The sequence below is a fragment of the Artibeus jamaicensis genome, unplaced genomic scaffold, assembly GCF_021234435.1.
Source record: "Artibeus jamaicensis isolate MK-2021 breed Jamaican fruit bat unplaced genomic scaffold, CSHL_Jam_final scaffold_1031, whole genome shotgun sequence".
Lineage (NCBI taxonomy): Eukaryota > Metazoa > Chordata > Mammalia > Chiroptera > Phyllostomidae > Artibeus > Artibeus jamaicensis.
The window spans coordinates 4,565,617-4,582,498 of NW_026522026.1; the positions used below are offsets into that span (position 1 = coordinate 4,565,617).

At 35.9% G+C, this 16,882-nt stretch overlaps 1 protein-coding gene across 4 annotated transcripts in view; it reads left to right on the forward strand.

The window, feature by feature from the left end:
• The window catches only part of USO1 (USO1 vesicle transport factor), a 70,928-nt gene that overhangs the window by 40,621 nt on the left and 13,425 nt on the right, over window positions 1–16,882 (forward strand). For 2 of the 4 annotated variants that reach the window (XM_053655696.1, XM_053655697.1), the window contains 6 exons: window positions 4,565–4,743; window positions 9,490–9,630; window positions 11,200–11,288; window positions 11,609–11,763; window positions 12,178–12,389; window positions 14,057–14,077. In XM_053655696.1, coding sequence (XP_053511671.1) covers window positions 4,565–4,743; window positions 9,490–9,630; window positions 11,200–11,288; window positions 11,609–11,763; window positions 12,178–12,389; window positions 14,057–14,077 — 797 coding nt within the window. The remainder of the gene's footprint in view (window positions 1–4,564; window positions 4,744–9,489; window positions 9,631–11,199; window positions 11,289–11,608; window positions 11,764–12,177; window positions 12,390–14,056; window positions 14,078–16,882) is intronic. The other 2 variants (XM_037150189.2, XM_037150190.2) reach the window with 1 other exon arrangement.

Here is a 16,882-nt window from a genome sequence, read left to right on the forward strand (position 1 = left end):
CTATTAGTTCTAATGAGCTTTTTGTATAGGTAACCACATTTTCTACAAATAAGAGTAATGTTTTTTCTCTTTTTCAATTCTCATACTACTTTTGTTTTTACCTTACTGCACTAATTACAATCTTTACAGTGCTGAATACTGCCAACTTTAATGGAATGTTGATGCTTTACCATTAAGTTTGATTTTTGTTTTTATCATGAATGACTCTTGAATTTTATTAAGTGATTTATTTTCTACATCTACAGAGATTATCAGATTATTCTTCTCCTTTAATCTAAGAGGGCTCTTTTTTTAAAAATGGAAGAGACTCTGCCCTGTGAGGGTAGCTTAGTTGGTCAGAGCATCGTCCTGATGAGCCAAGGTTGCCGGTTCAGTCCCTGGTCAGGGCATGTACAATAATCAGCCAGTGCATACATAAATAAATGGAACAACAAATTGGTGTTTCTCTTCCCCCCTTCCTTCCCCCCCGCTTTCCCTTTCTAAAAATCAGTCAATAAAAAAATATATGTATCTTTACTTTAAAAAAGGGGTGAGGGGGTCTCCAATCAACATAAGCAAATAAAGAAGGAGGAGATACAGGAGAGGCTGATCAATCAGTGGTACATAATACCTGAAAAAGGAGGAAGGAATAGAATCCAGAGTAGAGGAAGGAGGAGGAGTTGAATTGAAGAAACAGTCATATTCAAAGAGTGGAAGAGAAGGACACAGTTAACAATCACGGAGGAGGTTTAAAAATACTCATTTTGGAGAATAGGATAGTTGACTCTTATAACTAGGAATTTCCAGACAGGGATATAAAGTCCTCACTAATAGTGTTTATCATCATTTTACAGCAGCACAAACTGCTTATATGATTCCTGCTACTTCCTCACCATTCCAAATGCTCAGCTACCTAGGTGAAGATATAGAAAAAAAGCCAAGTAGGTCGTTTTTCACAGGATCGTTCCCTTTCCAAGAATGTGCTATGAAAAGACAGAAAGACAAAGAAGTTTAGCATATTATCTGTAGAGTGGAAGAAGTGAAGGCCTGTATAATCTTATTTAGATAGGGAAGAAAGTAGACGAAAGAGATTGATAAAAAGTGAGAAAGAAGACTTGTTGATGGGTTGAATGTCTCAGAGAAGTCATAGAACAGGAATATTGAAAATACCTGAGCTGGAAAGATAGCAGGTTTTAGTAACAGAATGGCAGTTATCTCTGAAGATGATGCCAAGGGGTGAACTGAGAAGTGCTGGTATTGGGTTGTCATCGAAATTGAAATCAAGAGTGACAGCAATGGAGAAAGACTTCAGGCAAGGTGCTGGTAATGTTTTCAATGTACAAAATAGTGACCGCAATCTTGTTACATAGTATAGGAGATGGTACAGCCAAATAGCCTGAGGCTCAAGGGAATGAGAGGTTTTATGAGAGGGTAGGGGAACTATGACCTCTGGAAAGTACCCTAAGATACAAAGGATTGAAAGCATGAATTGCTTCACTTGATAATATTCCAGTGTAAGGCAGGTTCTTAAAAGAAAAAGGAGTCTTTCATGAAGTAATTGAGGATGTAGTGGATCTTATTAACCAGTATTTGGGAGTTTAAGGTAGCATCATGAAAGGGTTTGAACAGAGATTATATGGGGAGAGGAAGCCCAAAACATTCTAAAGTGAGAAAATGGAAGAGCATAGGTGACCAGAGAGGTGAATATTTTCAGAGGTAAACTGGATTTTAAAGCAAGGTGGAATTCCCTAGACTTAAGGGTCACTAAAACAAGTTCCAGCAGCTCCTTGTAACTGGTATGGGCCTTCAGGTCTAGAATTCATTTTGCACACTGGAAGGAGAGCCTGCCAGTTACAGCAAGGGCTTTGATATTCTGTTTCCTCCAGAGCCTTCAGATGGTCCTAATGGCAGCTCTTATTTAATGGAGATTTATGGTCCTACATAAGAGACAGATGTAGTGGTTTCTCCTCATGAGGTGAGGATCAGTCACATGGTTCAGCAACATGAGGTAAGGAAGCCTCCAATCTGGAGAGATCAGGACTGGATAAATTTGAGATTCTTTAAAAGTACTTAAAATATGCATCTTAAACATTTTAAGTTAAATATAATGAATGTTTTTAAATTGACATTTTTATACTGATCTTTGAAGTAGAGCCAGAACTTTTTCTCTGAACGTGGGTCTGCTGATTGGAGTTTTTTGTCATCTTTCTTGCATATATCACACCTCTAACACATCATGTAGGATTTGCATTTTGGTTTCTTTAAAATAGAGTGCAAGATCTCTGTGGGTTTCTACAGTGACTTTCCTTATTCTAGACTCGTCTTACCCCTACAGAACAAGTCATTTTTAATGACTTGCTTTCATTGAGTTTTGACAAATACAAACATAGTTTTCATAAAAATGGCTCTGTTATCATACTTAAATCTTGGCAATTTACATACTAATTAATAACCAGTGCACAGCAGGATACATTTGTGAACAACAGTAATTTATTCTTGGATACAATACCAAAAGCATGACCCATGAAAGAGAAAAATGGTAAGAGAAAGATGAGAAATGGTAAGGGACTTCATTAAAATTGAAAATTTCTCTGCAAAATACACTGTTAAGAGAATAAAAAGATAAGCCACAGACAGGAAGAAAATATTTTTAAAACATCTGAAAAAGGCTTTGTATCCAAAATATACAATGAACTCTTACAAACAACCCAATTTAAAAATGGGCGAAAGGGAACAGACACATTACAAGAGAGAGATATAGATGGCAAACAGCATGTGAAGAGATGCCCAAATTGTATGTAATTAGGAAAATGCAAATTAAAACAATGAGGTATTTCTGCATGCCCATTAAAAATGACAAAAATCCAGAACACTGACAGCACCAAAATCAGGCAAGGATGTGGTACTACAGAAACTCATTCATTGCTGATGGGAATGCACACTGATGCTGCCACTTTGGAATACAGTTTGGCAGTTTCTTACCAAGCTAAACATACTCTTATCATTCAGTCCATCAGTCACTCTCTTGGCATGTACCCAAATGAGTGGAAAACTTATATCCACACGAAATCCTGCACGTGAATGTTTCATTCACATTGTCAAAACTTGGAAGCAACCAAAATGTTCTTCAGCAGGTGAGTGGATAAACAAACTGGTATATCCATACAGTGGAATCTTATTTCACAGTAAAAACTTAGCAAGCCATGAAAAGACATGGAAGAACATTAAGTGCATATTGCTAAGTACAGTAATCCATCTGGAAGACTACATACTCTATAACCCAACAAATGACATCTGGAAATGACAAAACTGTGTACAAACAGTTGGCAGGGATTTGGGCATGGGAGGAAAGAGGAATGAGTAAGTAGAACACAGAGTTTTAGAGCAGTACAGCTATTCTGTATGATACTGTAATGGCAGATACATGACATTGTACTTGTGTCAAAACCCATAGAACTGTTCAACCCAAAGAGCGAACCCTAATGTAAACTATAGACTTCGATAATGTATCAGTATTTGTTCATCAGTCACAACAAATGTACCACACTAATACTAAATGATAATAGTAGGGGAAACTGGGATGGAGGCAGTATATGGGAATTCCCTTTCTTTGTTACTCAGTTTTTCTGTAAACCTAAAGCTGCTCTAAAAAGTAAAGTCTGTTAATTTTTTTTTAAAAGACATTAGCTCTTATAAACAAAGCTTAACTAGTAGGGACAGAAGTATAGGTGTACTACACAAAGGTATCTGTTAGCAATGAGTGCTCAGCGTCAGTCATATGCTTCCCAGAGTGATATACAGATCATTGGTTAGACTAGCATTTGATAGAGTAGAGATCAGTAGTTGGAGAGCTTTAACTAAGGTAAAAGTGAAACCTGTCACGTGGGCGAAGCTATCCTGGAGAGTGGTGTGTTATAAGCAAAGAAAAAAGGGAGAACAGTCATGAGTGCTACAGGAAGGGAGCCTGGGGAGAGGTCATAGGTCCCTACGGAAAACCAGGAAAGAGTGTTTTAGAAACCAGGGGAAGAGGAAATTTCAAGGAAGAGACAGACAACAATGTCAAGTACCTCTTAGAAATTAAGATATGATTGATTCATTCAACAAATATTTAAGTGATCTATGTATGCACCTGCTATCTTGTCTGTGTCTGCTGAGGCTACAGAGCAGGTCACTGGATCCTAGTTCATAAGTTCCTGTCATCTTGAATTATAACTAGTGGAGAAGACAAATGCTATATCATAATAAAAGGAGCAGGCTACTGTGAAAGCATGTAGCTAGTGATGCTAACCAACCTAGTCATTGGATCTTGGTAATAATTTCTGAAGTTATGTTTCATTGAGGATTTGAAGAAAAATGAGGAATTACCGAGGTAACTCATGGACATAGTTGAACATAGAAGTTCAAGAGATCATTGGAGGTCCTGAAAGAGCACATAGGTTGTAGCCACCAGAAGTCAAACATGCTCTCTGCCTTGCCGTACTGAAGAGATGTTGGGAGTTATCTTTTATCTTTTTAATGTTTGGGGATTGAACTTTCCCTAAGGTGTTATCAGTCTTAACACCTCCATTTTATATTCTTTCCTCAGGTATAGTAGTGGAAGATTGTCTGATTTTGCTCCAAAACTTGTTAAAAAACAACAATTCCAATCAAAATTTTTTTAAAGAAGGCTCATATATTCAACGTATGAAACCTTGGTTTGAAGTTGGAGATGAAAATTCTGGCTGGTCTGCACAGAAAGTAACAAATCTGCACCTAATGTTACAGGTATGCTGAACTTAGACATGAATGCAGTTGGAATTTTGACAGTGATCCTTTCAAAGAAAAATAAATGCTTATGTTTGATGGTAAATCCAGGATGTTCAGTAGATTTCAGATGGGCTTTTAAAAATTTTCCTTTTAGTATGGAGATTTGCATTTATGCTCAGAGATAAAGATCCCTTTTACCCCTCCACTCACACACCACATCACTCAGCTTCAGTAATTATTACATCTGGCAGTTTTTCTTCATTTTTTTATTGCCCTCTCTTGTCCTGCAGCATTATTTTAAAGCAAATCCAAACATAGTTTCTCAGTGAATGTTACAACAGAGGATAGTCGGTTATAGTGTTGATTTGAATTTTTAAATTGTGCTTTCTTCAGTGATAGCTCTGATAAATATTTCAATATTCAAAATATTAAGATTAACAAATAAATTCATTCAGTAAACATTTACTGAGAGCCAGGCACTGTAAGTTAGGAAATTAATGATAATGGACAAGAGCCCCCAAAGATTGAAAGTCTGAGTTTTAAGTCCAATGCAAGTTAAATTGACAAGTCACCTGTAATTTTATTTAAGCTTTGTGGTCATAGGTAGTAAAGGTGACAACAGTAGGATCCCAAATTATATCTGCATCATAGAAATTGTGAAGTTCTTTGAAGCATTTTACTTATTTATTCCTTTATTGAATTCCCCTACTCCAAACATTTTAAGTTTAGACCAGCCTCCTAATTTATTGATTCTAGTGATTCTTACAAGTTTTTGAATATTTCTGAATTTTGCCTGCACCTCTGAAATTGTGTTTCACAAAACTAGGTTGTTAATCCCTCTAGCTACTAGAGTCCGAATATTGTTGCATGCCCTGGAGTTGCTTACATAGGTTTGGTTGATAATTAGAGTCGCCACATGCCCCGGATTGCCAGGACAGTATTCATTTTGTAATTACTCTTGCTTCAGGTGTCCCAATTTGGATAACAAATTATATAGTTACCCTATTTAGACACTATTAGGAAAATATTTTATAGGAGAACACAGGCCGAATCTTTCTTTCTATTTATATTTCTAACTTCATCGTTTCTATTTTCACGTGTCAGTATTACACATTTCAAGACTTTATTAGTTTTTTGTGTTTTAGAAATAGCATCCCAAGTGATAAGCTTGGTATCTTTGCTCAACACCACTTTCTTGATAAAGGAAATTCCTCTGGAAAAGTAATTTTCAAAATGTGATTAGAGAGAGAGAAGGGATCAGGCGATATGCAAAACCTTATGTATTTCCTGCCACACAGTGAAAATAAACTGCGAGGAGCCGATTCATGTTTTATAGTTTAGGATGCTATGTAAAGAACAATTTTTTGAAGACAGTGTCACTTGAAAAAGTAAAGTACTATTTTAGCCAAAACAAATTTAGAATACAGTGTTTCATGTAAAGACAAAAATACAGTATCCTAATTATATAGTGAGTTGGTTAAGCATCTTTTACTTTTAAAAAGTGAGTAAACTAACTAGATCCTACTCCTGAAGAACATAAACTTCAACATAAAGACCCCTGAGTTTAATCCACTTTAATATACTCTCAACCTCAAAGATCAAATAGTTAATGCATTCATAACTTCGCAGGCCACAGGTTATCTTCTGTTTTTCAGTCTATTAGATCATTCTTTCTTTATTGATATATTCAGCATTGCTTGTATTTTAAGTTCTCTATTATGCCGCAAATGAAAATGCATCATGAATGATGATAACCAGTCCTATTTGGATTAATACACCCTAACTGGGAATTATTCATTATTGCAATTACAATAATAATTGAAGTCCAAGCCAGTAAAGATTGAAATTGATCTGCTTGAGGATATTTCATTCAAATTTTGCAGATTAAATTTGGGGGAAGAATCTGTTTGAAAAGTTTAGTCCTAAAACATTTTAATTTGTTTTTGGAATGATAGTTTAGTGCCTAGTACTGCCTCCTGTCCCTACAGGAATCCTTCTATCCCAGTTTTTGGACAGATACTGACAGTGACTCTCAGAAAACTCATTACCTTATGAGAGAATCTTTTTCATTGTTGGGCAGTTCTAATTATTAAGAACTTAGTCCATACAATGAATCAAAATCTGCTTTTTTAGCCTTATAATAAGTACTCCCTCTTTTTTCAACCATTCTTCCTGCTTGTCAACAATACAGATATCTAACTTTACTAGACCATATTAAGAAATTATTGTTGATTTTCTTAGGTATAATAATGGTTTGATGACTGTATTTTTTAAAATCCGTATCAGTTAGAGATACATATAGAAATATTTGTGGGAGAAATGACATATAGCTTGTACTTGCTTTATTTTTTTAGTATATTTTATTGATTATGCTATTACAGTTGTCCTAATTTTTCCCCTTTGTCCCCCCCCCCCACCTGGTACACCCCATTCCCTCTGGCAGTCCTCCCCTTTAGTTCACGTCCATGGGTCATGCATGTAAGTACTTTGGCTTTTCCATTCCCTATACTGTTCTTAACATTCCCCAGTTCATTTTGTGCCTACCAGTTATGCTTCTTAATCCTACACCTTTCCCCCCATTCTTCCCCTTCCCCCTTGAAGCTGATAACTCTCCAGGTAATCTCCATATCTGTGATTCTGTTCCTATTCTGCTTGTTTGCCTAGTTTGTTTTTTAGACTCAGTTGTTGATAATTGTGAATTTGTTACCTTTTTAATGTTCATAGTTTTGATCATCTTCTTTTTCTTAAGTAAGTCCCTTTAACATTTTGTCTAATAAGGGCTCAGAGATAATGAACTCCTTTAGCTTTACTTTGTCTGGGAAGCACTTTATCTGCCCTTCAATTCTAAATGATAGCTTTGCTGGACAGAGTAATCTAGGTTGCAGGTCCTTGCTTGTCATCACTTTGAATACTTCTTGCCAGTTTCTTCTTACCTACATAATTTCTTTTGAGAAATCAGCTGACAGTCTTATGGGAACTCATTTGTAGGTAACTCTCTGCTTTTCTCTTGCTGCTTTTAAGATTTTATTTTTTCTTTAATCTTTGTCATTTTAATTATGATGTGTCTTGGTATGGTCCTCTTTGTGTCCATCTTGCTTGGGACTCTCTGTGCTTCCTGGACTTGTATGTCTATTTCCTTCACCAAATTAAGGAAGTTTTCGTTTCATTATTTTTTCAAATAGATTTTCAGTTTCTTGCTCTTTCTCTTCTCCGTCTGGCACCCCTATAATTCAAATGTTGGGTTTGAAGTTGTCCCAGAGACTCCTTAGGCCTATCCAGAGAGAGTGAGCCAGCATGAGTCCTAAGTCCATTGCAGGCCCTTTAATTGGGGGCACCTGAGAATCCTGTAGGTTCCTCCACTGCCCCAACCCCTATTGGTTTTCACAGCCAGAAGTTAATGGGACGTGTCTTCGGGCACTGGAACTCTGGGCTGGGTGGTCTGGTATAGGTCTGGGATCCCTTGCTTCCAAGGTATTCTTCCTGATTTTTATCCAGCACACAGGGGTGTGGGACTACCTCTTTTACATCTTCATGTGTCTCTGCATTTTTGCCCCTCCTACCCGTCTGGATGAATGTGTTTTCTTCAATTCCTTGGTTTTCTGACTTCCACACAACTTGATTATCTGATGATTCTGGGTGATAGTTGTTTTGTTGTAATTTTTGCTGTGGTTGTGAGAGGAGGTGAGCCATGTTTATCTATGCTCCATCTTGACCAAAAGTTCCATATTTACTTAAAAAAAATTATTTTTAAATAGGGGTAGCTAATGAAAGAAGGTGAAAGGATTAGCCAAAGAACACGTATGCATATCCCATAGACACAGACAGCAGTGCAGTGAAAACCAGAGGGAAGGAGGGCTAGGGCTGGGTGGAGGTGGGCAAAGGAGGAGAAACGGGGATGTCTGTAATAGTGTCAACAATAAAAATAAAGTTAAAAACAACAGCAACAGAAAATCCACAGAGATCTAACTAGAAAGGTCCAAGGACAGAAACCAATGTATAATCCTAAAGCCTCTCTCTGCTGACATCAATTTATTAATCAACCCTCAATAAATTATAAATATCCCATTTGATCTTGATATACAAGATTTTATACACATATATTCTTATAACTCTAGTTTTAAAATGCAATACATATATATGTATAAATTTTTTGAAGCTGTAACTGTAGGACCACTTGTTTGGGATGACATTTTTCATGTAACTGAAATTTGATCTTCAAGTTCAAACTAGTCATAGAATCAGAGTTAGGGACTTAATTAGCATTAACAAGCAAGAAGGCCAACCCCTTGCTTATGCATGAAGCTTCTACCACCAGTTGTTTGTTTTATCCTCTCTTTAAATATTCCCAGTTTAGGAGTTTATCACACCTCCACCCATTCCATTTTCAGACCTGCTGTATAATGAAGTTGTTCATCTTTACTTCCATAAGAAATCGTAACTTCAATTAAATACCACCCTGCTACTTATTCATTCATTCATTTGTTAAATGTAGACTTTGTTCCTAATACTATGCTTGGCATTTGGGATACAAGAATGAACTCTCTGGGAGTTCACAATCACATGAAAGAGGCAAACTTAAGCAAATGACATCATAGAGTACTGTAGCCATTATAGCATGAAGGAAAGCACACCCAGATCTGGCTGAGCAGGTGAGGGAATCCTTCACATAGACTTTCTTATTCTTGTAGATCAATTTTGCCTCCAGACTTTTTGAAAGTCTTTGATCTTTAAAAGACAGATTTTGTTTTTTCTTTTCTTTTGCAGCTTGTTCGTGTCCTGGTATCTCCCACCAACCCTCCTGGTGCTACCAGTAGCTGCCAGAAAGCCATGTTCCAGTGTGGCTTATTGCAGCAGCTATGCACCATCCTCATGGCCACTGGAGTTCCTGCTGATATTCTGACTGAGGTAAAGTGGGTGAAGGCAGAGACTGCTTGGTGGGAGTTGAAATCCTGGGAATTATTAGAAAAAATTTAGATATTGGCTAAAGGAAAAACAGTAATAATTAACAATTTTTGTATGTTAAATTCTTTATTGATCCTACTAAAATATAATTAGCATAATGATGACAGCATCAATTTCAAAAGGTAGGCTCATTTCTCAATTTTAATAATATATAATAATGTTAAAGCTTAGAAGATTTCTCATTATTTTATTGTGTCCAACTTTTTATTTTTCTCAAATTAACACATGTACATTAAAAGCACCAATAATAAAAGTTTTATAACAGAAACAGCTGTCTTTGGCCTCATTCCTCCCTACATTAGTACCATTACCCCCCCTTTAGAACCCTCCCACTTTACTTCCTCCTGCCAGCCCAGTGATTTATATTTACATCAATAATCAGTGTTTATAGTTTTACCACTATGTTAATACTGTTCCTAGGTAAGCCAGACAGAGCCCTATATCTTTTTTTTAATATCCCTTTCTCAAGTCTGTTATAGTACTGTTTTTTTAATTATTGTTTTTCTGTGTATCTATGCATATTAATACTATGATGTGCTTACTACATCGTTCTCCATTCCAGACCTTTTTCTGGAAGCTTTCCATCATCCTCCTCCAATATGGACTGGTTATTCTCTATTTGTGCCACATGGCTCTTGTCGTGGACTTTCATTCACCATTTCTCCTAGGATTTCCTTTGCCCCTCTCTTGACTTGGATTCTTGTCTTCTTCCCTCCCCCTTGTTTCTTTATCTTATTTTACTTAACTTCCTGAAAAGAGGCAAATGGTAAGAGAATATGCTTTTAGCTCTTTTATGTTATTCCTCTACCTACAGAGTTAATTTGAAGTGTGGCTAGGTATGGAAATCACTGTTGGAAGGGACATAACACTCAACTTGCAGAATTGCATTCCAGTGTTGCTGCAGTCCGAAGCCATTTTGAATCTAATCCTTTTTATATAACCTGCTTTTTCTCTCAAACACTTCTGGGATTTTTATTTCTGGTTTTCTTAAATTTACTGATGATGTGCTATAATGTAGACCTTTTCTTCCTCCAGTTATTTCAAAGGGTACTCACTGGACCCTTTCAAGCAGAGATATGCCCTTCAGTTCTCAGGATGTTCTTTATATTTCTTGATAATTTCCTTTTTTCTCTTCTGTTTTTGCAACTCTATTAATAGATTGTTGGACTTTCTGGACCTAGTTTGGTTTTCTGTTCTATTGGAGATTTCTTTATTTTAAAGCATTCCTTTCTTGTTTTGTAAAAACAGATTCTCTTAGAGGATATTATGAATTTTAGTTTTTTGAGATTTTAAATGTGTGTGGCAAAGTGTTACTTTTAATTAGAGGCTTACACTTAATTTTTAAAAATATTATCTTAAGAAAATATTACAAGGTTTTATGCTGTCACTGATATTTTTGGTGTCTGAATTTTGGCATTGAAAAGCAAAAAGCAGAGATGAACAGTTTCTTCTTTTGAAAACAAGTTTCCTTCCTTGACTTACTTACTCTAAATTATTTTTCCCCTTTAATAGACCATTAACACTGTATCAGAAGTTATTCGAGGCTGCCAAGTAAACCAAGACTACTTTGCTTCTGTAAATGCACCCTCCAACCCACCAAGGTAGGAAAAGGGAAATACTGAGATTCTGCTGAGGAAATGAAAATTTACTTTGGGTTTTTAGTGTGTCATTGATAAATACATCTCATGTGTGTGTATACACACATATATCTTACTCTTTTAAGAAGTGCGTTTTGAAGCTAGAAATTATCTGACAAGATAAATATGCTGGTACTTTAAAAGAGTGGTCTTTGATATGTATGCATTACTTAACTGGCTGGTATTCTGGTTATGGTTTTTCAGTCAACAAAAATGACTAGTTATTGATTTGTGCACTTGGGTTGCAATATTTCTTTTTGTTCTTTTCTTTTTAAATGCAACAGACCGGCAATTGTAGTACTTCTCATGTCCATGGTAAATGAAAGGCAGCCATTTGTATTGCGCTGTGCTGTTCTCTATTGTTTCCAGTGTTTCTTATATAAAAACCAAAAAGGACAAGGAGAAATTGTGTCAACACTTCTGCCTTCCACCATTGATGGTAAATAATTTAGTTCTAATTTCTATTTTAAAAAGTTTAAAAAAAAGTCTTTCCAGCTTTTAATGATAAACTGTATCATAAATGATAAAAGACCCTGGGTGTAGAATATTTAACATATGGCATTTCCTTGCATTTGCCTTAAAAATGCTGTGGTTACTTAAGGTAGACATTTTCTGAAATATTACCACTATTGATTTGATGCCTAAAGTGTTGATATTTCTTTGTTCTGCCACTTTTCTTCCAAGTCTTTTCTGTCATCTTTCTTTTTTTTTTTTGAAAAGCAGACTTTCAAAAATGTTACTTAATATTACTAATTAACAAATTTTTAGATTGGTATTTTACACTATTTTTCTGTGTGTGGGAAACAACATAATAAATTTTTCTGTTATTATCATCTGCCTGCCCTTTTTGTAGCAACAGGTAATTCTGTTTCGGCCGGTCAGTTATTATGTGGAGGTTTGTTTTCTACTGATTCGCTTTCAAACTGGTGTGCGGCTGTGGCCCTTGCCCATGCTCTGCAAGAAAATTCCACCCAGAAAGAACAGTTGCTCAGGGTCCAGCTTGCTACAAGTATCGGCAACCCCCCAGTCTCTTTACTGCAGCAGTGCACCAACATCCTTTCACAGGTAAAATAGCCAGTGAAGCTTCTCTGGGGGTGGGAGTGGGGGTTGGCTATAGCACATTTTGATGCCAGTGATGTGAGAATTTAAGAGTGTTCTTAGTAGGTGCAGATGAGAAAGGAAAGACTCAAGGACTTACCTGCTCATTAGCTCATTGTAACCAGAAACAGTTTTGTGGAGAAAAAGTAATAAATATTCTTACAAGAATGATTTTGCCAAATAGTTAATAAGGTCTTCATCCTGATAGGAACACATATTCTAAGCAGAATGATATTTATTGCTTTTGTTTTCTTTTTAAATTGTCCAGAGTGTTCTTTCATGTTATTTTCTTTCTCTGCTTAGTAGCTTAATTCAGGTCAGTTTAAGAAAGAAAATAGAATAATGTGGTTCATAGCTATGTATCTCCCTCTTTCTCTTCTCTGAGCAATTGATCTTCCTTTCAGGAAACAAAGATAGAATAACCAGTTCAATGCGTATGTAGTTAACCTGTATACCTCTTGATGTAGGTGAGCTCTCAAATTCTCAAAACCCCAAGGCATAAAATTTACCTACTGAGACAAAGGAAACCATAAGAAAAAATGTTTGCATTTTTCTAGACTACTGATAAGAACAGTAGTCTTGAAGAATGGATGCTAAGGCATTTAGGAATATCACTTACTGTTGGATGGTTTGCCCACACATGCCAGCATTGCCATTGAACAAGTCAAGTTCATGCTTTACAACAGCATAATGGCATCATCACTCAGAGTCACCTGAGGGGGGAGGAAAAATGTGAGTAACTCTAAATTGCTCTATCCACTGTAATTATCTGACCCCTTCCCCATGATAATGCACTATATCCTTAGTTTTTAATTTTTCTGCATTTGTGGAATATTTTGTTGTTAGCTTTAAAGAAATGTCAGTGCCATTCATAGGAAGTGATAAATGAAATCTTAAAAATTAACTGTAAATGAAAAGGGAGTTGAGAACTTCCTTTGATGTTAAAATTGGTTTACTTCAGTTGAAAGTTTATTTTTATCTTTATCATTTATGTCTTACTGTTTTAAAAAAATTATCCAAAATATTTATATTTTCGCTTATTTAATACTTGCCATTTTTATGTTGCTTTCCATTGGAAATAGCTTTTCTCTCTTTTTAAGAAAAAAAGATTTTATTTATTTATTTTTAGAGAGCAGGGAAATGAGGGAGGAAAAAAAGGGAAACAAACATCAATGTGTGGTTGCCCCTCATGTGTCCTCTACTGGGGACCTGGCCTGCAACCCAGGCATGTGCCTGACCAGGAATCGAACGGGCCACCTTTTGCTTATTAACAGGCCCATGCTCAATCCACTGAACCACGCCAGCCAGGGCTGAAAATAGCTTTTCTTAAGCCAAACAGTAACTAACTGCCAAACCACTGTCACTACAGACTTTGCTCTAATATAATTACAATTAATACATAATGAGAAATCCTGAAGAGAGTTGTGTCTTCCCACTCTTAGTAGTGACAGTGAGTACTGTAACCACTTTCTCCCCTCAAATATACATGCATGGTTATGTAATAAAAGATTAGAACGGCCTTGTCCCAAATAGTTGGCTTGGGTTTGTAGAGACCATATTTGAGGGGTTTTTCTAGATTTAAATTTTTCTAAAGCAGTAATATTTATGAGTAATGTTTAATGTATAATTTGCAGGGTGATAAGATCGACAGACGGGTATGTATCACTTGTGTCAACTTAGGCCTTTTCCTCTTACAGCAAAGCTTTTCTTGTCTTGGGTTTGCTGACTGGTTTTTTAACTGCTTGTTTGAAGTTACATTCTACTCACACTTTTACATGCCAGCAAGTCGATCTCTGTCATAAGTGCTCTCTAGTTTTTCTCCTTGGGATACTGTAGTGGTTTTTCTAAGAGCTGTGGGAATGACAGTCTGAGGCTATACTGTGCTTCCTTCAGGGATGCTTCCACTTTCAGGAATTCCTTGGTTTGGGCTTCTTGGTGTTTTTTTGTGTTTTTTTCACCCAAGCTTGCTTCTTTATTTCCCCTAAAACCATTTCAAAGGTAGTAAAATTTAGGATTAAGACTTTTCCCATTTGTTAATCAGTATATGAAAGAATGTGATGGTTTCTATATTAATTAGGTTATTGAAAATGTACAATAGTAAGTATAATTTTGTAATTTGAAAGATTTAAAATTTAATGTTATGGCTTATTCTGGCTATAACTCATATACTACAACTATCACTGGGGATTTGTTTTTGATGGGGGAAAGTGTGATTTGTTAGTTTTGATTTATTTCGTGGCGTGGCGTGGACTTTAATATCCCTGTTTGGCATGTGTTCATTTGTGGTGCGGGTAGTAATAACAGGTTCCGTTGGGAATTGTATCTTTGTGTAAGAGCATGATTTGACACATGTTCATAACTCACACAGACACATTTGGCCTGCAGAATCTTTGATATTAGGTGAAGTATTTTATAAGTACACGTATCAGTCATTTAAGAGGGAATTTTGTTGTAGGTATAATTTACACACAGTAAAATGGAGACCTTAAATTTTCAATCTGATGATTTTTGGTAGTTGAATATATCTCAAAACACCCAAGACAAGGTATATAACATATTCCTAGTCCCAGATATTTCCCTCATGCCCCTTTCCCATTAATTCTCTATCCCCAGAGGCCATCCTTAGAAAATGAGTCTCATCTCATCATAGTACTATAGAATCTCATTTTAATACTTTAACAGTAGAAGTTTAAAATGTTGGCTTTTCACATTTTTTATAAAGAATAGAAAAAATACTAAACTTGAAACTCACAAAGTAGGAATAAGATTTTTATTTAAATGTAATAGAAAATATAATAGGGGAAACAATAGCTTATGTTAACAATAAAATGATTCTACTTGAATTCTTTTTTTTTTTTTTAGCGAGAGAGGGAGAGGGAAGGAGAAAGAGGGAGAGAAGCATCAATGTGTGGTTGCCTCTCACATGGCCCCCAGTGGGGACCTGGCCCGCAACCCAGGCATGTGCCCTGACTGGGAATCCAACCATGACCTTTTGGTTCGCAGCCCATGCTCAGTCCACTGAGCTACACCAGCCAGGGCTCTACTTGAATTCTTTTGTTTGTGATTCTCTTCCATCAAATAAAATATGTGATTTTTAATAACTAAACCCTCAGATGCTCTGAAATTATAATAATTTCATTTGTTCTTCCAGAGATCTTCAATGGTTCCTACACTCTGGGGGCCTAGGAAGAGATACGTAAACCTGTCAACAAACATACAAATATGTAAACATTAACAAAATGGATAGTTTCAATCAGAAAGTGGGGTATGACTTTCTTTTAGTTGTTCTAGGTGTTTATCTTGTAAAGGGTCCATCAGATGATTAGAGAGCAATGACATAAAATGTTTTGATAGCTTTTAATGCCCATTTTCGCATTTTATTTTGAAGGAATAAAACAGCTTGAACAGAATTTCATTGCATTGATCTTTCTTTTAACATTTTATGATGGTATACTGGACAAATACTATAGCATTTTTGTACTCATTAATCATTTATTTTTCTTATCATTTTGAAAAATTTAGAAAAGTAGACAGTAGAAAAAGAATAATGTTCCTAATTTTACTACCCAAAGATAACTACTGGTAAAATTTCAGTTATTACCCTTATTCAAGGATATAGAAGAGAAGTAGAAGTAAGTAAGGTTTAAAGGCTGTTGAGGAGTTTTAGAACCAGGATATAAATCCTGGTATCCTCTTAATGAGATCATTTAATCCAAATGCTTCTGTTTACTAAGTGAGGAAATTGGGGCCCACACAGCATATTGAACTTGTACAAGGTAGCACAATAGATTTGGTACTTTCAATTCCCAACCAAATGTCCTTTTTACTGGTATCATACCGCCATACTTATAATTAAACTTCAGGCCTTTAAAAATATGTGTATGTCCCTTTGAAATGGGTAATACATGGTTTAGAAATCAAAATGATACAATAAGAAGTTTTGGACCCAACCCCTGCTCTAGTCCCCCACCTCTGTTATTCAAATGATTTGCCAGGTAAAGGGCATTTCTTTCATAATCTTCAAGTGCTTGTTATGCATATGCACTGTTTATCACCTTGGTTTTTTTCACTTACTGCCATTTTACACTTCTACTAGCTAGGTGAAATAGGACTGCAGCGTACTAGATTATCTGTTTCCCCATGGTCAAGAGCGTGTTGGCACACTGTTGTCATACAGTGATTCAACTTGAATCACTGTATTTTTCCCCAGTCTGATGAGAGGTGAAAAATGTTATCTCACTGCGTTTTAATTTGCATTTCTCTTACTAAAAGGTTGAATCACTTTCTTTATGTTTACAAACCAATTGAAGTTTTTCCATGAACTCTCCTTACTTAATAGTTCATCTGCCCATTTTTCTATTGGGTTGTCAATCATTTATTGTTTATAGGGACTCATATTAAGGAATTCAACCCTCGTCTGTGATAACTTACAAATATAATTTTCCTGAAATGTCATTTTT